Source organism: Mya arenaria, chromosome 2, assembly GCF_026914265.1.
Source record: "Mya arenaria isolate MELC-2E11 chromosome 2, ASM2691426v1".
Classification (NCBI taxonomy): domain Eukaryota; kingdom Metazoa; phylum Mollusca; class Bivalvia; order Myida; family Myidae; genus Mya; species Mya arenaria.
The window spans coordinates 24,199,439-24,220,950 of NC_069123.1; the positions used below are offsets into that span (position 1 = coordinate 24,199,439).

Here is a 21,512-nt window from a genome sequence, read left to right on the forward strand (position 1 = left end):
GATAATAAATAAATGATTGACTCTTTACGAGTTATAATCTTTTATGGTTATCTGTAAACGTACCCTACGCCTACTGTACATATAAATTTGCGATTATTACAACATCACAATTTATCTACATGCTGACGAAAACACTGGAAATTGCGATACTGAGCTAGTAAACACTCTTTCTGGAAGAAAAACGATTAAGCACTCCAGCTAAACGTATGTGTTCTCCTAGAACTGCATATAAATGATCGTTTTAATTTGTTAAATAAGCAACTTTAAAGTTTTGATTGATGATAATCACACAATTTCGCGATAACGGTTAATCATGCCCGCTAACATTTTTATTAAAAGTGCATTAATTTAGGGATATGCGGACGATTCTGACCAGGTGATACAACGTTGATTGAATGGTTGTATGAACCAGATTGGTTGACCTAACGCCGATGATTGGTGCTACTGGATCATCAGTCTTTGCTTTAAAAAAAATTCAGCACTTGTCCTTTCGGGCAAGTAATTGAAGAAAACCGCTTGCCTCAGAACAGTTTTATTTGGCTACCAGACAAATTGGCCCCTTACCAAATCGGCCCCTAGCTCAAATTGTTACCTTTTCGGCCCCTTACCAAATCGTCCCCATCCTGTAGACGTTTCGGCCCCTGATTACCGAGACGTTTCGGCCCTTATTTTCCGCTTATTTTTATATTATTTTTTTTATTTCTAATTAATTGTGTAAGTAAAAAACATGTAATTTCATTTTTTTTTATTTTAATGAACAAAGCTATATACATGCATACAAAGGTATAGATAAAAATAGATTTAAAGAAAATATCTGTACACTTGAAAACATATTTTTATTTCATTTCTAAATATAAGTAAAAAAACATGTAATTTCATTTTTATTTTTTTTAATAGACAAAGCTATATACATGCATACAAAGATATAGATGAAAATAGATTTAAAGAAAATATCTGTACACTTGAAAACATGTAAAGATTTATTCACGAGATATTTTTATAAGACGAAATAGAGTTGAAGAAGAAATGTTTAAACTTCATTTTTTTTAAATAATCTTTAAATATTATTCATAACTTTGTTGCTAATATTATGTATAATGACATGTCCATTGTCTAACATCAGTCTTGACCAAACACCTATCGCCCGCCGTAGATGGCACCAACATTTTTCAGGAACTCCTCGCAGGTGACCTTATGCGAATCGTATGAGTCCCACTCATCCATGATCCTGGCGTTGATGTCTCTGTAACGCTCTCGACATAAGTTATAAATTTTAGGAAATTCAGTTATTTATATTCAAATCAGGTAAGGATGAAAATAACTATTATTAATGTTATATTGAATACGTATGCAAAACCATACTGGCTTAAACGGTGTTTTTAGACAGACAGTCTTATGGCGAATTGTCACATTCCACAGAGGTATCAGGCGTTGGAATTGTGACACTTTGTGTTTAAAAGCTTATAAATATGTCTACAAGGTTTGTTCGGACTTTCCCAACCGCTAATTCTCACACTTAAAGATTAATACCAATTATCTCTTCGCACCTCAAACAGAATATTATTTCACTTTTTTATTACGGATATATTGTTTTACTCGTTTTAAAATGCATTTGAACCATCAAGTTGTATCTTGTTTGCAATTCATATCTATAAAACAAACATTATATCCTAATTATGTATAGATGAAACACTAATTGTCAAAAATAATAATTAATAATTATTCTGAAGCAATAGTATATACCACATAGATAACAAATTAATGGTTGAAACGTAAAGGCATTTTTAAAAAACGCAACACGTTTAAAACAAATGGTACCCACTTTTAGAAACGATTTAATATTTATACTTAAGTTGTTTATATTACTCAAATCTTCTTTAATCAACTGTAAATAACATTAACAAATTAAAGACAATTATTCATTCACACGTCTTTGAATGTCTTTTTCACACCCACAACACTAACAGTTTGCCTTGCAAAAAAGAAGAACGCATGGTTCAAAGACAAATTTTCTTTGAAGTCCTTTAATGTTCAATTAATAATTAACAGTTATAACAAATAAACTTTCTTAGATTTTCTAACATCTTATATTAAAAATCAGGGTTAATAGTTATTTAGATTTTAACTATATTTTTTATATCAGTCATATCAATGTTTTTCATGCATATTTGTCTATTTGTAAATTTAAAGATTTTATTTACAACTTATTTACAGATCTCATTTACATTTATAAGACGACCTACAATGTTTTTCTTTATACTCAAGATAAAAAATAAAATAAAATTAAGGGGCCGAAATGTCTCTGTTGAAAATCACTAAGGGGCCGAAACGTCTCGAGTCATTTTAATTAAGGGGACGAAATGGCAGGGCCGAAATGTCTTAGGGACCGATTTGGTAGTAGGCCGATTTGGTAAGGGGCCGATTTGTCTTGCTCCCTTTTATTTGCCCAAAACAATTAAAAAACAACAACGCAACAATAATCAAATTGTAGTGTTCATTTATTCCCTCAAGGATAACAGCAAATTGGAAACTAGGTCTTCAGTCATCTCTTAGTAATCATCACAGGTGCCACATTGCCTGGATACAGTAATCCATACTTATTTCATATTTTCTTATTTATTGTTTTATTATTTTTTTTATTATTATTATTTATTTCGGTCAAGATAGTGAATACATGTCATTTAAAAAATCAGTCTTCCTGAAACGTGCCGGTCTGCCGGACATGTCCGGCAAATTTTGTACGGGCCCGGCAGATCTTCCGAAAATGACAGTCCGGATGACCGACATATTTTGCGATGACTAAATAGCGAAAAGGTATTTGAAAGTGTAATGTCTATAAAAACTTTCTCTGATTATTTGCCTTTGTGGTAGTTAGTCGATCCCGTACTGATATTGACGTCACATAACATCACCAAAAGTTGGCCATTTCCGATATGCTATCATGATGTTGATTCCCGGGGATAAACGAGTAAATACGATTCATCAGTTAAGGCATTTTATTACAACAGTTTTGATTGGTTTTTGGTTTGCAACAAAGTACAATCAAAATCATTGGCACTCAGTTTACTTCGTCTGCAGTCAAAATGGCGGCGGTTGGTGGAATTACCGGACGACCGAAAAAACAGAAAGCACCTTAATGGCGGCGTTTTTTTGCAAGACCAAGTGTGTTTATTTATACTAAACGACATGTCAATGTAGTGTTTATATATTGTTGTTTTTTTGTGAACAAAATCAGGAAAGCATTAAAAACAGTTGACATTCATTTTTTTTACTCTTTATGTTTACTATGACATATTTGTTCGGACAGGCAAATATTTTTTCGGACAGGCGAAAACGTCCCAAGTCCGACTGACAGGCAGAATTTTTACAATTTCGGGAAGATTGAAAAATTATTCCACAATTTTTCATTAAAGAAAATTAGTATAATCAGGGATGTGATTTGTGCGCGGATTCGCGGAATTCCGCGGATCTAATGCCCCAGGGACCCCCCCCCCAAAAAAAAAAATAAAAAAAAAAAAATTTTTTTTTTTTTTAGCTGATTAAAAAAGTTACTAGAGTGCTTTTGGTTGTTAGAGTTGATATTCCTGTGTGCTTTAAATTTCAAGTCAAATGAACCCTCAAAAGAGCTTCTAAAAAGCCAGTTTTTCTTCTAAGGCAGTGTGCTTTTAACCCAAAAAGTGCCACAAGAACCCATGGCCAAAATGGTTTCAGCCCTTCAGCTGCCAGGTCAATCACATCCCTGAATAATATATAAATAAATATAAGGTAAACATGTGCAAAAAATCATCAATTCCAAACGGACCTAATCAATAGAGCATAGTTCCTAAAATAATTGAGATAATCTAATAATTTTTACTGTTCTGATTAGGTAAGATTCCCATCTACAAGAAAAATATAACTTTTATGCTTGTTAGATTGACCTTTACGGCATATTCAGCTTGGCCCTGATGTGATCATATGTTCAGTTTTTGTTTACCTGTGTTGCCTAATATCATAGTATGCGAATAAAAAGGTCAAGCTATTGATAGTTCATCATATAATCTTCATTTATTACCAATTTTAATCCAGGAAAAAAATATCGTATGATATGCAGTGTTCTCAATCCCAAAATGGACGTTTCAAATGGCAATTGGGCCGGTTCAAATTTGGAAAACTAAATCAATTTTAAATAGAATAAGTAGAAGCTGGTCGGTTACTTTACTCTTTGAGACGGTTCAACTGAAACTTATTGAGAACCCTGGATATATCGGATATTGGTCATTTGTATCGATACAAATACCGTATTATCATTTCATTTGAGATTCAGCCCTGGTATTGAGGTTGTACCATATTGTTCCTATATTGATTTTAAGGCATGGGTTAGTTTTAAGTGTCAGTGTTACAAGAAAGGTCATGTCAAAAAGTCCCAGTCTGAATATATTTGCTTTCTATGCTTATATATATATTTACTTCATGATGGAGAATCAATGGAAGAAGTCCTTGAAGCAATAACAGAGGTTTGAACAGCGCCGTTGTTAACAATTATCTGAAGGGGAGCCTAACCACTAGATTAAAAAACATTTTTTTGATCCATTAGAATGTTGTTGTTTTTTGATTTGTCAACAATAATACATGCTATTTTCCAACATTTTGCCTGGTGTAGCACCTGTTCACAATCAGCATACCATTATGTTAGCTAGATGTACGGTATGAATACGAATAAAAAAAACATGTATTTTTTTGTGTGTTATTTTGTTAAAATCAAGGAGAAATCTGAGGATACTTTAGGGCAGTAAAATAATGGTTATTTTTCAGGTCCCCAGTACCAGTAGATGATTTTAGTAGGTAGTTGGGAAGTGATTTTTTTGTCCGATTGAAAAATTATTTTATGTTTGGCTTTTGGAATGGTCCAATAGATGTGAGGCTACAGAAAAAGCCCTGATATTTGTTTATTTTACTTCAGGGTACTATATAAATAGTAATTTGAATTTGCTCTCCGACTCATGTTCAAAGCTATAAAAAAAATTCATTCTGTTGTATTTAAAGGTCCTGACATGGAAACCAAGAAGCTAGGTGGTTTTGATTTCTGGAGACAGACTTTAAACAGCTGCCAGTATGTGGTGGCTCCAATGGTTGACCAGAGTGAGCTGGCTTGGAGAATGTTGAGTCGCAAATATGGAGCCCAGCTTTGCTATACACCCATGTTTCACAGCTCAGTGTTTGCTAGAAACGCCCACTACAGGCGGGAGTCGATGCAGACTTGTCCTGAAGATAGGCCTCTCATCGTTCAGGTAAGATAATTGTAGAAGAAGAGACTTTTACTTTGGTTACTCCTTTGGAAAATCCATGTTTGCCTTCTGAACGATTTCAGTTTTGGGATAAAAAACCTCCAGTAATAAATGTAACAGTATCACATGACAAAACCATTGGCGCAGTGGTTAGTGCACTTTTTCACTAAAGCGACCTGGGTTCCATTCCCAGTCTGGTGCATGTGAGCTTGGTTGTTGTTCACCAAGACAGACAAGTCGGTTTTCTCCAGGTACTCGAGACCACACTCTTGTGCAACATCATGCCTACTAGACTGACTTAGTATTCATTCATAACTTTCTTTACTAGTGTTGTAAAAAATATGCTTTTAACTAAATTGGAACTGTCATACTGAAACTAAAACTTAAGGCATTTGGATTTGCCACTCATGATTGAAAGTCAAGAACATGCAGAACTGTGAACGCCAACATGGCATGGTGACTGCTTTTTTTGTTGCTTTGAGGAAATTGGCTGGGAGAAGATGCTTAAGTTACTAGGAGATTTTACCGGCTTCCGGCCCATTTCTACACCTTTAGTAGTTATTCACCACCAAGGTAAAACAAGTAAAGTATACTGCAGCTGGGTCTTTGATGTTTAAGAAAAGTAAATTATGTATTCCAGTTCTGTGGCAATGACCCTGACATAGTCCTTACTGCCGCCAAGCTAGCTGAGGACCACTGTGATGCTATAGACCTGAACCTGGGCTGTCCACAGATGATCGCACGCCGAGGACATTACGGTGCCTACCTGCAGGATGAGTGGCAACTACTTGAGAAAATCGGTCTGTACATGTTATGAGAAGAATTCAAAAACTTAATTAGTTATTAAGAAAGTCTACATATTTCTTGAATGACCCTCAGTGCTATAAACTAATGAATTGGAAGTGTTTTTATAGATGCAATGTACATGTATCTCCATACATGTATAATACAATATAATGTAAGATACATTTGATTTTCAAACAATAACATTGACATGTTTTCGGATAGTAAATGCTGGTCACACTATCATTTATGTTGTATAAATCTTTTAATTGTGTGGTTCACTGTTTCAGTAAGCAAGTGTCATGCTGAGTTAAAGGTCCCCATCACCTGCAAGATCCGAGTGTTTGAAAGTGTGGAGAAAACAGTGCAGTATGCCAAAATGCTGGAAAAGGCAGGATGCCAGGTATTTAGGCCATCATTAATCAGAGCTACAGATAACTTTTTTGTTAGTGTATTGTAGGCTATTATGTTATTTTGTGAAGTATATATTGTACACCTTGATTTCATTCAATGAAGTGTAATGGCGATTGTTGAAGTGTACTGCCACATAGAATTGCGAACATACATATATTTTGTTTACATAATAGGCCTGACTCTAAACTCAGAACTTTTAAATTAAAAGCACCTTACAATGCTTGCTGACCTTCTTCAATTTTGGCAAAATCGTTGTAAATTGATTGTAGATTTGGTATTTTTTATTTGTTCTGATACAAACAGATGTTGATTTTGTATCTTAATTGGCACATTTTGATACCTATATATGCCCATTACAACTCTTATCTGTGGTTTGATTCTATATTAAGTGTCCAATTCCATAACCTTCCTGCCCAGGAGAAACAACAACAACAAATGGCCTTAGAAATACCCAAATTTTATTTCCTTACAACAAAGGCCCTTGATACCAGATTTGACCAATGCAAATCATAACAGGTCCATATGTATAGAAAATTGAACTTCTTCCTATTCTTTTTTATATATCTATATTTTTAAGCTCTATAAAATCATATTTTTGCTTAACTTAGATTTTGATGGATCTTTTTTTCTTTGCCTGATGTTGCTAAGCGTTGAAAAAGATTTGAAAATAAATTTTGGACATGAACAATATTTGAGTCTATGTACATGAAGCTTAAAATAATCACTCAAAGACTTAATGTAAGACTAGTTTATACTAAAATCAGGATTCAATGCTTTCATTTTTACACTATCACTGATTTGAGTGTTTTTTTAGCTGGACACTTGCATTAAATTACTAAGAAGTACCTTGCAATGGATATAAATGACATAAAAATCCAAGTAGTGTCAAAGTCCCTTCAAAACCGCACACTCACAGATATACCATTTTTACAACTTTTTTATTTTTTGTCTTGGAAAGAGCAAATTTGCGTAAATATCAACACACCAATGATAAGATTGCTGACAAAAAATCAGATCGTAGATTTTCATATTTCCGTTCGAAAATTAATGTTTTATGGCTTAAACTGTTACTAAAGTTTTAAGAAAAATGCATAAAACATCAATTTTTGAACATAAATATAAAAATCTTAAAAAGGTGTCAAAACGTTCAATCTGTGAGAGCGCAGCTTTAACCTTGCTTTTAGCCAAATCCTTTATAGTCTTACTAAATTTTCATGTTTCTACTATCATCCCTGCTAATATAAAACCACATTCTCCTATGAAAACAAATTTTGTCTGGTGTTGCCAATTGTGATTTCACAATTTAATGTATAAACAAATTGAAAACAATTCAACAAAATCCAAATTATTCAGTTGTTGTGGCCTGGAACAAATGATATTTAGCATTTAGGGCGTTTATAATTTGACATTTGCGTTGTTAAACATTTTATTTCAAGTTAATGATTGTTAACATTTAAATAGTCATTTCTGTATGGTTTTCAAGCTGTTGACAGTGCATGGTAGGACAAGGGAAATGAAGGGAAAACAGACAGGCATAGCTGACTGGAAGCACATCAAAGCAATCAAGTAAGTCTTTATTTAGTTTATACTAACTTCTTAAAGCTTGAATGTGATGAAAGCTAAAAGCTTATAGAATCACTCTCAAGTCTGTTTCCTGGGCAGAAACCTCTACTGGTCTCCATTTTGAAAAGTCGTGAGAAGGTACCCCTGGTGGGGATCCAACCCACAACCTCTTGGGTGAGAGGGGGACACCTATACCACTAGACCACTCTCACCCTCAAAATGTCTTGAAAGGTTTTTATTTCAATTTCATGATTACATTTCCATTCATATGGGGCCATATTGAAAAGCATCTTAATTTTTCAAGCTGAAATGTAGCTAGTGTTGGTTTGTGAATACAGCCCTTGATCATATATACATGTGTCAAAACAAAACTGTCATGTAGGTTTTTAATTTCAATTTTATGATTACAATTTCATTGATCTGATCTTAGTGTGCAAATGTGCAAAAACAATGAAGATGTTTCAAGAGTCAAATGATTTAAGTAATATTTCACATATAAGTATGGGAAAGGCAGAATTGTTAGTTTTGTTAAAAATGTACGTTTGTTGCATTTAAAGGAGTCACAATGTACTTGAGTAAATTATCATGTTATGTTCAAAACAGTTTTTTGTGAAAACCATACCAAAATTCCACAGTCTGTTTCCATACATGGTCGATTTTCAATGAAGTAAAATAAGATTGACAAATTGACCAAATCAGCAATATCTTTCCTATCTAGAGAGGCAGTAAATATCCCAGTGTTTGTCAATGGTAACATCCAGTATCTATCTGTATTTCTCCTATCTAGAGAGGCAGTGAATATCCCAGTGTTTGTCAATGGCAACATTCAGTATCTATCTGTATTTCTCCTATCTAGAGAGGCAGTGAATATCCCAGTGTTTGCCAATGGTAACATCCAGTATCTATCTGTATTTCCCCTATCTAGAGAGGCAGTGAATATCCCAGTGTTTGCCAATGGTAACATCCAGTATTTATCTGTGTTTCCCCTATCTAGAGAGGCAGTGAATATCCCAGTGTTTGCCAATGGCAACATCCAGTATTTGTCTGTATTTCCCCTATTAGGGAGGCAGTGAATATCCCAGTGTTTGCCAATGGCAACATCCAGTATTTGTCTGTATTTCCCCTATCTAGAGAGGCAGTGAATATCCCAGTGTTTGCCAATGGTAACATCCAGTATCTATCTGTATTTCCCCTATCTAGAGAGGCAGTGAATATCCCAGTGTTTGCCAATGGTAACATCCAGTATTTATCTGTGTTTCCCCTATCTAGAGAGGCAGTGAATATCCCAGTGTTTGCCAATGGTAACATCCAGTATCTATCCGTGTTTCTCCTATCTAGAGAGGCAGTGAATATCCCAGTGTCTGCCAATGGTACCATCCAGTATCTATCTGTATTTCTCCTATCTAGAGAGGCAGTGAATATCCCAGTGTTTGCCAATGGTAACATCCAGTATTTATCTGTGTTTCCCCTATCTAGAGAGGCAGTGAATATCCCAGTGTTTGCCAATGGCAACATCCAGTATTTGTCTGTATTTCCCCTATCTAGAGAGGCGGTAAAAATCCCAGTGTTTGCCAATGGTAGCATCCAGTATCTATCTGTGTTTCTCCTATCTAGAGAGGCAGTGAATATCCAAGTGTTTGCCAATGGTAACATCCAGTATCTATCTGTGTTTCTCCTATTTAGAGAGGCAGTGAATATCCCAGTGTTTGCCAATGGTAACATCCAGTACCTATCTGTATTTCTCCTATCTAGAGAGGCAGTGAATATCCCAATGTTTGCCAATGGTAACATCCAGTACCTATCTGTATTTCTCCTATCTAGAGAGGCAGTGAATATCCCAATGTTTGCCAATGGTAACATCCAGTATCTATCCGTGTTTCTCCTATCTAGAGAGGCAGTGAATATCCCAGTGTCTGCCAATGGTACCATCCAGTATCTATCTGTATTTCTCCTATCTAGAGAGGCAGTGAATATCCCAGTGTTTGCCAATGGTAACATCCAGTATCTATCTGTGTTTCTCCTATCTAGAGAGGCAGTGAATATCCCAGTGTTTGCCAATGGTAACATCCAGTACCTATCTGTATTTCTCCTATCTAGAGAGGCAGTGAATATCCCAATGTTTGCCAATGGTAACATCCAGTATCTATCCGTGTTTCTCCTATCTAGAGAGGCAGTGAATATTCCAGTGTTTGCCAATGGTACCATCCAGTATTTATCTGTATTTCTCCTATCTAGAGAGGCGGTGAATATCCCAGTGTTTGCAAATGGTAATATCCAGTACCTGTCTGACGTTAAGAGATGTATAGAAGAGACGGGGGTAGAGGGCGTCATGTCTGCAGGTTGGTTACAAATAAGATATATGGATTTGTTAAACTATTATCTATATCTAGTGTACAAGGAGGATATCCAGTAGTGAATGCACCATGGTGTTTAGCATACAATTACAGAAAGCCATTTATTTATAACAATATTAAAAATACAATTTATACAAAATTTTATGTAATAGGTTTTCTTAATAATTAAGACAGCAGGCTGTGCAATGCCTGGCTCTGGGTTAATTGTTTAGGAGACCAAATATAAATGCTGACTTTCTAAGTGTACAACGCTTAATGGTTCTATACTAGCCAGCACACATGCGCAAGCCATTAAATAACGACACTAACATATAACAGGGCTTCCATTAAGAATTTGAATCTGGAAGTATGAACTTCCTGTCCATCAAATTTGGAAGTTTTTCACTGAAATGTGGAAGTTTAGGTATCCTGAATAAGATACCTTTTTCAGCTATTTTTCAATTAGTATTAAAAATCAAATAATTTAGAACTTTAACTTGCCAAATTCACATACTTATACTATAATGATTCATCTTTCTTAAAGACTGATTGAAACTTATACTATAATGATTCATCTTTCTTAAAGACTGATTGAAATTGTGACCTTAAAACTAATATCGACACCAGGTTTTGATATTTTGAACTTCCAAGCTTTCAACGTTGGAAGTTTACTTAAAAATTATGGAAGTTTTTGTACTTCCAAGGAATCAATTTTGGAAGTTTTAACCCATTTCTAGGTAATATACTTCCAAATTTCCTTTAACGGAAGCCCTGATATAATATCACTTATTATGACTAAAGGGGAAATTTGGCATTTATAATCTAATTGGATTCTTGTTTTTTTGAGCTCTTCTAAATGATTAATGTGAATCTTTGCATCAATTCCATTGGCAGAGGCATACGTCAGAACACTTAATCATCATTATGAATGTAATTTTAGATCTCCAGTTATTTAGTGACTTAAAAATATGCTGGTTTTGGTGCAAGAAACTGTAAATAAGCCTTATTTCACGGTTGAAATGTCTTTATTGATATAAGTTTTGATTCGAATAATCAAAACCTTATCTAGTTATTCTTTTTGTATTGGCAATTATCATTTCAAATATGCTAATAAAACTTGACCTAATAGTTTATTTTGAACACTGTTTAGAGGGTAACCTGCACAATCCAGCGCTGTTCGCCAACATAGATCCTCCAATTTGGCAGATGTGTGAAGAGTACCTTGATCTTGTCGAGAAATATCCCTGCCAGCTGTCCTACATACGCGGACACATCTTTAAAATACTGCACCATGGGTAAGTTGACTTATTTGGCGGATTGAATCTAACAATATGATTTTGTTAACTGAGATTTCAGTCGTAAGGCTCAAAATGCTTTATTTTATGTGCAACTATATAAGGACTATTTCTGAAGCATCTGTAGAAATTGGTGTATTGATGACAAACTGCAGGTTTAACTATTGTTTAAGTAGATTTATTACCAAAGAATATGATAAACATTGATTTTTGCCTTACTCTTTTTGAAGAAAAAGTAGTGTGATGGCTTCCGTATCTAAGTCTTTGTGCATAAAAATTCCATGTTTATGTTTATACTTAGGCCACAGCAAATTGATCATTTGTTCGTCGGATTTGCCGCACCTAAAATTCGAAAAGCGAAAAAAAAAACAAAAAAAACTTTTTTTGCGCCCGCACTTACTATTTGGCCGCGCATATTATTTTTTTTGTTTACTTCTGAATTTCCTCTATTTTCTGAAATTCTTTTACTAAGAATTTAATCCTTCAACGTCGACTTCGCCTTTTTTGAAGGTCTTTCCATGCTTTACATTCTTCGCGAGCAAAATTTCCTCGTGTCGGGACAAAATCGGGTCCGGGTAACCGCAAAACAGCCGATATTTGTTGACAGTCTTTTTTGTCGGGAATATTTTGCAGGATGCACCGTTGTTATTTATTTCCGGTATTAATTTTCGGGTTACTTTCAGTTTTCGTAATGTAAAATACACGTTTTAAATGAAAATCAGTGTCAAAGTCAATGGATTATCAGACTTCCTGAAAGTTGAAAAAAAGTGGCAGACATTCGGTCTGACAAGACATAAAAATCTGTCAGACCGAAAGGAAATCTGTCAGACCGAATCAAAAGGAACAAAAAACGAAGTAATAACATTGCTTTATTCATCAATAGCAGCTTATTTCTTTATAAAGGCTTTATAGTATGTCTCTTATGAAAATCATCACTCTGTCAAAATTCAAAAGTTCTTCTTGATATTCAAAACACTCCTCATCAATATAGGGGTTTAAGTCCTGTTTGTCACAGAGAGTGTTAAATCTCCATTTTAAGAGCCTGATGTAAGGATTTTTTCAGTGTTGGACAGGGTGACAACCTCCTGTGATGCCAATGGTTCTGGTGTAGTTTGTTCGATTATATGCAGGCACATCTAGACTCTGCCTAAAAGAACAAAATTTATCATGGACAGTGGATGTACAAATAAACTTTTATCAATAAAATAAAAAAAACTCACAAATAAAATGCCTTTTACAACATGCCAAATATTATATTACAGTGGTGAATTTAGATTACACTTTTATACCTTATTATGGATTTAGTTTTTGTTGTACAGGATATTTTTTTTTAAATTTATAAAGGTAGAACTATATTTTAAGATAGAAGTAATAATTGCCTACCAGCAAAGTGTCCATAACTTTCTGTTCCTAGAGGTTTGAGTTTCACCATCATCATCGCAGGTTATTACTTGCTTTTCTTTGTCAATAATGAGTCATTTCCTATTTCTTTGCCATTTCGCAAAATAATTCTTTCATGACATTTCGTTTCATATTCATTTTCCTTTCGGAGCATTCATCGATTGATTATTTTCTCTTTATTTAACTAGCATTCGTATAATGTTAGAGAAGCCATGTTTGATGCGCAAATGACTGACATTATGTAACATGCGCACCGATTGGTTATTCTACGGGCACTGTGCTGAAAGCGACCAATGAAAACTTGTGTAACATTTTTTCTAAGGCCCTCATGCTAAAACCCGGTTACCGGGATTTTATGCTAAAACCCGGTCACCGGGAATAAAAAATAGCCGGACAGTCGGACCGATTTTTGTCCAGAAATCGTCGGACCGGATCAAAATTTGCCGGTCATGTCCGTCGGACCGACGACTTTCGGGAAGTCTGGATTATAGTCTTCAGTAAACAGCAACAGTTTCACAGAGTCGAAAGCAATAATTATTTATTGTGTTTTAAGTAATTCATTGTTTTGTACTCAAAATTTTGTGTTAAATAATAACTAAATCAGATTTTGAGTGCAAAACTTATATTAAAATACACGGACACACGACTTACAACAATTGAACAAGTTTTCGTGAGTTATTTTTTAAATTTTCTAAAATGCATTTCTCAGTTTTCATTTAATCATAATCGTTATAAACAGATAAAAATAGTAGGACTTGTAAATGTTTTAGAAACAGCCTGTAAATTATATTTATGAACCAGTCAATCCACGGTAACCACGCCCCCTCCCCCCAGGTCCTGGGGTATACCAGGGATAGTCGGGGAAATGGGCCAAGTTTTTACCTTCCAGGTGGCCCCACAGTGCAGGGTGAATGCAGTGGATTTACCCGGGGTTGGCTGGACCGAATGTCAAAAGTCCCCGCTAGTCCCCGGACCTTGGGGCGTGGTTACAATTGACTAGTGCATTACATACACATGGACGGTATAAAAAAAAACATCAGTAAAACCAGAAAATAAAACCTTTTATAAGTAAAATGACTGTTTTAATTTTCTCAATTCTTCATTTTTATCCACTTGTTTTCTTTGATCGATTTGTATAAAATGGCCTGTAATTAAAGTGGCCTGTTTCTTATGGGCATTGAAGCTATGGAGGCCGACATGATATTCTTTTTCAAGGCACGGACCTATAAACCATAGGTTCGGGGTAAAGGAGGGTTCATTAAAGGGAAATATCTTTATTCCACCACCTTCTCTAATATAAAGACTGGTGCCACATTTGCAGATTTGTTTGATACTGCTTCATTTATGTTGTCCCGCAATTTAATCCACAGTGTCTTTTTTAGATATGTTCTCTGTGTTATTTACATTTTCGATCTTCTGCAATGTCAAAGTCACTACAATTTAATCATGTGCTTCAAGAGGTTCAAACTTAGACCTGATTCAAATCATGAATTACTCTTACAAGTCTAAAATGTTTTTTTTTGTAATAGTAAGTTACAGAATGAATACAATAGTTTTCTTTTTGGTCTTCAAATAATTAATAATTATGTTACTATGAGGAATGTTGTCTTTACAATAAATCCACGTTTAAATTGAAGTTAACAGTAAAGCACTGGACCTTATTGGCATTTGTTAAATATCGAGACAGATTTGCATGTGATACAATCAAAACCTTTTCATTAATAACTGAACCTATGTTTGCAATTAATAAGCATTTCTTGACATACACTGTATGATAAATTTGGTAACTTTTTAATTTTTTTTTAATTTTTCGCCTTGCGCTTGCCTCTGATTTGCCTTAAATTTAAGAAAAAGTATTTTTATTTTTATTTCGCTCGCTCGCTCCTACTTTTTTTGGCAAAATCCGTAGAACAAATGATCAATTTGTTGTGGCCTTATATTAAGATCCATTAATTTGTTGTTTTAATTTGGCTGTTTATACAGTGACAGCATTTGTGTCTTCACCTGTTCTATCAGGTTTTATACGTTTATCAGAGGTATTCTGAACATGTTATGTTCATCAGATTATGAATTTAAGTGAAAGGATATACAGTCGAACTCGTAGGTTTAAACTCACTTGCCTGGAATTCCTCATTGTCTCATTTTGAATCTAAAGGACCTTTTTCTTTATACTGATTGTAATCATTCCCGATTGGCTCGAATTTTGCGAGGCTCGATGTATTTTCGCCAGTCCCTGGGAGTTCCAGCCAACGGGGTTCGACTGTTAACGCATTTATCTGGGTTAAATCACAAAAGAAACTAAATGGCCTTCACATATATACATTATCAGTAAAATAGTTTGGATATGTTTGCAGTCTCCACTTGCACCCTGACATTCGGGACATGGTTGGCGTGGCTAAATCTGTTGAACCTCTCCGGCAAGCTGTGCAGCTCATGAAAGAGCGAGGACTGGTATGGATACCTATGGTGGAATTGTTTAATGAATGTAGAGGCTTGTTTGTTTTTCAAAGAAAGAGGTGGAGGCTTTGTGTCGTTATTGTTGCTTATTTCATGGCTGTTATTGATGACGTGAAACCAGGTATTTTTTTTTACATAAAATATGGTACATGCTTATATAACATAAAAATTATCTATATCTTTTTACTCTGGAAATATGCTTGTGTAGCCAGCCCATTGCTCTTGCTAAAATTGTTTTGAGTTGCGCCCCTAGTTCGACTCAATTAAATTGACGAGAGCTGTCACTCCCTTGCTGTGCTCTTGTTGACTTTTGCCACAACCTACCATTTTGGGAGGATATTCTAGTACTGAATTGTTAATACCTGTAAACTTGTCAGCATTTGTGACATGATGTTAAAAAGAAGATATTCTTGTAAGATAACAGAAGATTTCCGATAAGAGCCAAGAGTTTCCAAGTTTGGTAGTAGCATAGCAACCAGTAGTTTCAATAGTAAGCTTTGCTACATGAATTATTGCTGGAAAAGTAATGGATTTTTTTTTTAATAAAAAAAAAATTGTTTTATGAAAAGCAGAAGTTGAACAAATGTTATGAGGCGTGAAACAATGCTAGTGGCCAATGGTAGCAGTTATGATGTAATGGTATTTGAAATATTATTATTATAAATTACGGGGTTAGTAGGTGATCGATATAGGATAGATTGGGCTTAGGAAAGCATGTTTGGGTGAGTGAACTTGACCTGTAACATAAATATCATGTCTACAACCTGTTTGAATTGATAACTGGTTCATTAATTCATCCGAATCAGAAAAAGACGTCATTTTGGTACAATATAAAGATTATTGACACAACATGAAAGATGGGGTCAACGCATGACCAGTCCGTAAACAATGGCTTGTCTCAACCATGTTTGAGGCATGATAGATATTGATGTAAACCCTACGATTTATGACATATTTGAATTTAATGAAATAGCATTATAACTTATATTTTTAAAAGCTGATGATCATCAGGAAATCTCGACATCTTTAAAATAACTTTCGTTTGCAATTTTTCCAATGAACAGAAAAAACAAGCATATAATTGTTTTTATTCGATCTTATGGTGTTGTATGCTATATTTTAGAAAGAGATGGAGGACGGATCTATTGACCCGAGGGATGGCATCTTTGGCCAACTTCCTCTCCCGTACTGGTACTGCCAGCCCTATGTGAGGCCAAGGTATGGTGAAAATGAATCACATTTTATGGGACCATCTCATTAATGAGTTTATGACAAAAGTTAAATATTTACTGACTTTCACAAATTGCATTAAAAGATTAAATTTACTTGCTTGAAAAATCCCATAAATGATGAAATCTTCTCTTTATACAAATTAGGTATTATAATATCACAGAAATTCTATTTGATACAAACGTTGAGAAGATGGGACCATTATTCCTTAATGTGTCAATTGAAATGATATGTTTTTAAAAAAAGGTTCATATTTATAGCAGATTTCAAAAACATGATTTAAATTAACTATTTAGTGTTTAAAATGATATCAGAGTATGGAATGAGTATTAGAGAGTAATATTTATGCATGTGCAATTTTTCTGCACAAGTATTAAATGTTTCTTTTTATAAGTAAAATAATACAAAAATAGATGAAAATTGGTGATCATTATTGACTATTGACTATGTTGGGTGATCATCAATGAGTATTTGTTTGTAATCGATCATCACATCATCATTTCTGGTTTACTTGTACACAACCATTGTAGACTTTAAGATATTAAAGCTGCACTCTCACAGATTGAACGTTTTGACAACTTTTTTGATTTTTGCCAATTTATGCGAAAATCCATGGAAACCAGTTATATAAGACAGAAAAAGCAGATCGCAAATTTTTATATTTTAGTTAAAAAATTGATGTTTTATGCAATTTTCCTTTAGTAATGGTTTAAGCCATTAAATATTAATTTTCGAACAGAAATGTGAAAATCTACAATCTGATTTTTTGTCATATATCATTGGTTTGCAGATATTTATGCAAAAATATGCTCTTTCCAAGCCAAGAAACTTTTAGCTACTTAACAAATAAACGGTTACAATATTGGTTCTAATTTTATTTTTTTATACAGATCTCTAACTAGACATAATGCATTCATGATTTCTAGTTATATATCAGAAATTGATTCAACAAGTTCTTACTTTATAACATTAATCAATAAAGCAACTCTAGCAAGTTTAGTTTGATAAAACTCAGATATTTAGCCAGTCTGGTAAACATTTAAACATTCATGTTAATGTTGGTTTGTGCTTATTTTAACCATTGAATACATTTTTCATCCATTTAGCCCAGAGGAAGCAGAAGAAAATCGTAAAAAGCGTGACCTTTTGACCAGGCCATCAACTATAGAGGTACTGGTTGCAGAAAAAGGCCTCTCGAAGAAAAAAGTGAAAAAGCGGCTACGTAACCCAAACAAGGACTTTGATGGCAAGAAGAAGGTCAAGTTTGAGATATGTGGAAACTGCAATAATATCAGGGTATGTTCAATGTAACCTCAGGCCCTATCTGATTAAAGATCTTAGTTATATCTAATGTCTGTAGAAGCATCACAGATGGCAACAAGTTGCTTTTTATGCCCCCTTTTCAAGAAAGGTGGTATGCATATGTTTATATTGTGAAAAAATTTAAAAAGATAAAGTCTGCGGCGAAAATAAAATCTGCAAAAACTGGGTGGTTGGTGTACTGTATAGTTATTGCCAATTAAGACTCACAAGTTTATGTCACAAAGTAATGAAAGAAGAGCATTACAACATATATCATATGCATATTAAGGCATTGTAAACTTTAAACATGGTTATTTTTTTTAGGGTCTGAAGTGTAACTATAACCTGTGCAAAGGTTGCTGCAGAAAGAAGACTTCTCAAGAAGTGATTGACTGTGAAGGTAAAGATAGTAAATTATTATAATTGAAAAAATGTAGTTTAATGTTAGAATCAATTTTGGTAGAAGCTCTCTATAGAGAGTGCTGTCTAGGAAACTCTTCTCCAAAGAACTCTAAAGTTTGGTAGAAGCTCTCTATAGGGAGTGCTGTCTAGGAAACTCTTTTCTAAGTTTAGTAGAACTCCCTAAAGAGTGTTCTTTCTAGGACACTCTTTTCTCTAAAGAAACCCCCTAAAGTTTAATAGAACTCCATAAAGAGTGATCTCTAGGACACTATTTTCTTTAAAGAAACTCCCTTAAGTTTAGTAGAACCCATTAAAGAATGCTCTCTGAGAAACTATTTTCTCTAAAGAAACTCCCTTAAGTTCAGAAGAACTCCCTAAAGTATGTTCTATTTAGGAAGCTCTTTTCTCAGTCGTTTTGAGTCGGTTTAAACTTTATTTATGTTACAACAATTGTAAAGCAAGTTTAAATAATAATAAATGCTAAGTCACTCTCATTGGCACAATGTTGCGCAAGGGTGTTGTCTTGTATTGTGGGGGAAACCAGAGTATCCAAAAAATTAACTTTTTCAGCTTAGTGACCACAAACAAAACTCACATACACCAGACAACAGCATGCTCTAACTATTGCTAAATAACTAACTATAAGATACTTTATATACTATTAAAGGGACTCAGTCACATTTTGAGAGTCTGAGACAGCTTTTTATTTAGTGTGAAATGTGAACAAAATGAACATCTACAAAAGTTCAAATTAGCTGTATTTCTAATAAGAAAAAAAAATATAGCAGAAGATGCTCTGTTTTGTTGAAAAGCGTTAGTTACACTATTGAAAATTTAATCATGCGCTTGTATTTACTAAATTATGGCCAAACAAGTATGTAGCAGTTTGGTTTTTGGTCATGAAAGTAGGTAAATCACTTCAATTTCAACAATTTAAAAAAAAATGTTACTGACATAAAATCTTTGAACGAGTTCCTTTGAAGGGGCTAGACACCAGATTGTCCCTAAATAGGCAAACACAGTATTTCCTTAAAGTAAGTCTAGACTTTTCAGTACAAACTAGCATTAAGCTGGTAATACATTTTACACAAAAGAAAATTTTGTCGCTGTCTCAGCTGAGTTTACTCGTTTAAAAATAGTGCAAAATGGTTTCCCAGTTTATATATATAGTGCCCATGTGAAAGTCAAGTGACTAGTACAGATACATATACCCATGATATTTTTTAATTGACTGGAATTTAAATGGTAGACAAACCCAGTAAATTTTGAATGGGAAAAATACACAAAAACTGCGAAAGATGCATGTGTCGTAAGCAATTTGATACATCAGTCAAGATTCAATGCATTGTACACAAGTATATCAATTTTATGTATGTTTTTGACAATTTTCTTTCTTTCTTGCAGCAGTATTATCTATGGCCAATCCCTTTAACAAAACATTGATCTCCTCTTGTGTTGCTCATGTGAAACCCATGGATTACCTCTATAATTATAGGTCACAGGATACATTTCACCACCCATCCAGCCCTAGAGAAGAGAAAGCATGCTGGATCTGCAGGTTCTAATTCTGACCGTGAAAACAATACTCCCGAAGATAGCTGTGATGTTAACTCTGAAAACCCTCAGGTATCTGACGTTACAAATGATGCTGAGCTTGACATGAAAATGGATTCAGCGCAGATATGTGAAAAACTTGGCTTAAATGATGGGCTTAGCAATTCGTAAAAGAATGTTCGAGTCTGAGCTTTTGTTTCAGGTGCACCCATATACGAAGTCTTTCAGATGTTATGCTGCCTAATATGTGTGTAATTTGGTTATTTTTTTATTTTTTTTGTCAGCGTAACAAATGTTAAATTTTATCCTGTTAAACAAATTTTATAATAACTTTTTAAAACTTTCCTGGCCCCAATCTCTCAGAACTTCTCAAGTCCCTTATAACAGGATTAAGCTAAGCTCACTATTTTTGTTTTTTAATAATTTGCGTAATATGTACTTATATGTAATATAAGTATATATAATATGTAGAGTTTCTATACTTAAGATAGGAATTATCTTTATGATAAACACAATAAGCTATTTAAGCTGTTTTTCAATTATCAAAATTTAATTTAAGTATGTATTTTGGCTAATTGAAATAAGCTGCTTAAGCCTCTCTAGCTTAAGAAGTTTTGAGAAATTGAGGCCTGGAGTACAGAAACTTTGGAAGTTTTATCCCATTTTTAGAGATTTTCCAATCATCCTTTTTAATAGAGGCCCTAACCGATTATCAGATAATAAATGTTTTGGTTCTTGTTTGTATTGAACTCATCAATCGTTACAATATAATTCATTTTTCGTCATATAGGAGTCAGTCATTTTAAGCTCATCTGAGTACAACATACTTGGACGAGCTGTTGGGATCGCTCTTTGTCCGTTATTTGGTTGAAAATTTGTCCACAGTTTACTTTTATGTTATTTCATCTTTTATTCTTTTATTTTATTTTATATTTTAAAACCTGCAGTTTTATTAGTTTATAAGCTGTGACTGACAGTCAATTTTTCCCATTATGCAGATTTTTCTTGCAGCTATTTTTACAGATTAACTTTTAAGTGTAGCTGAATAGAAATGTCCATTATTTCAAAACTGTTGTCATTTTAAAATACATTGTTACCTACTTAAGTTAAAGGAACTGTAATGAGTTTGAAAAAATATTTAGAAATATTCAAGTTATAAGTTTAGGGTACTTGTGCATTGACAAGACTTTAGATACCAATATGTCTAATTTAAATAGATCACGTAAACCGCATATTTTTCAATTTTGAGATCATTTCCTGAAGCAAAATTACTGAGGACGTCTATGTTAAGCAGAACAGCTGTATCTTCACAACACTGAAATAAACTAACATGGTGTTAGAAAAAATAAATCTTTATATGTATATATGACAATATAATCTACCAGAAATGTAACTAAATGGACATTTTAAAATGACTTTACGGCAAAGGTTAAGGTGAGTAAGAAAAAATCAGATCAACAATTCTGTTTTTAGCTCGTCTGTTTTTCGAAGAAAAAAAGTCGAGTTATTGT

At 34.0% G+C, this 21,512-nt stretch overlaps 1 protein-coding gene across 1 annotated transcript; it reads left to right on the forward strand.

The window, feature by feature from the left end:
• The first annotated feature begins 126 nt into the window (after positions 1-126).
• On the forward strand, positions 127-20,214 carry LOC128225158 (tRNA-dihydrouridine(16/17) synthase [NAD(P)(+)]-like). The gene is made up of 12 exons (XM_052935202.1): positions 127-204; positions 5,026-5,270; positions 5,908-6,067; positions 6,341-6,453; positions 7,948-8,030; positions 10,263-10,366; positions 11,511-11,655; positions 15,411-15,507; positions 16,637-16,731; positions 17,850-18,039; positions 18,370-18,445; positions 19,943-20,214. Exons 2-12 carry the CDS (start codon positions 5,034-5,036, stop codon positions 20,170-20,172), a joined length of 1,530 nt encoding a protein of 509 aa, XP_052791162.1. The 5' UTR covers positions 127-204; positions 5,026-5,033; the 3' UTR covers positions 20,173-20,214.
• The last annotated feature ends 1,298 nt before the right edge of the window (positions 20,215-21,512 follow it).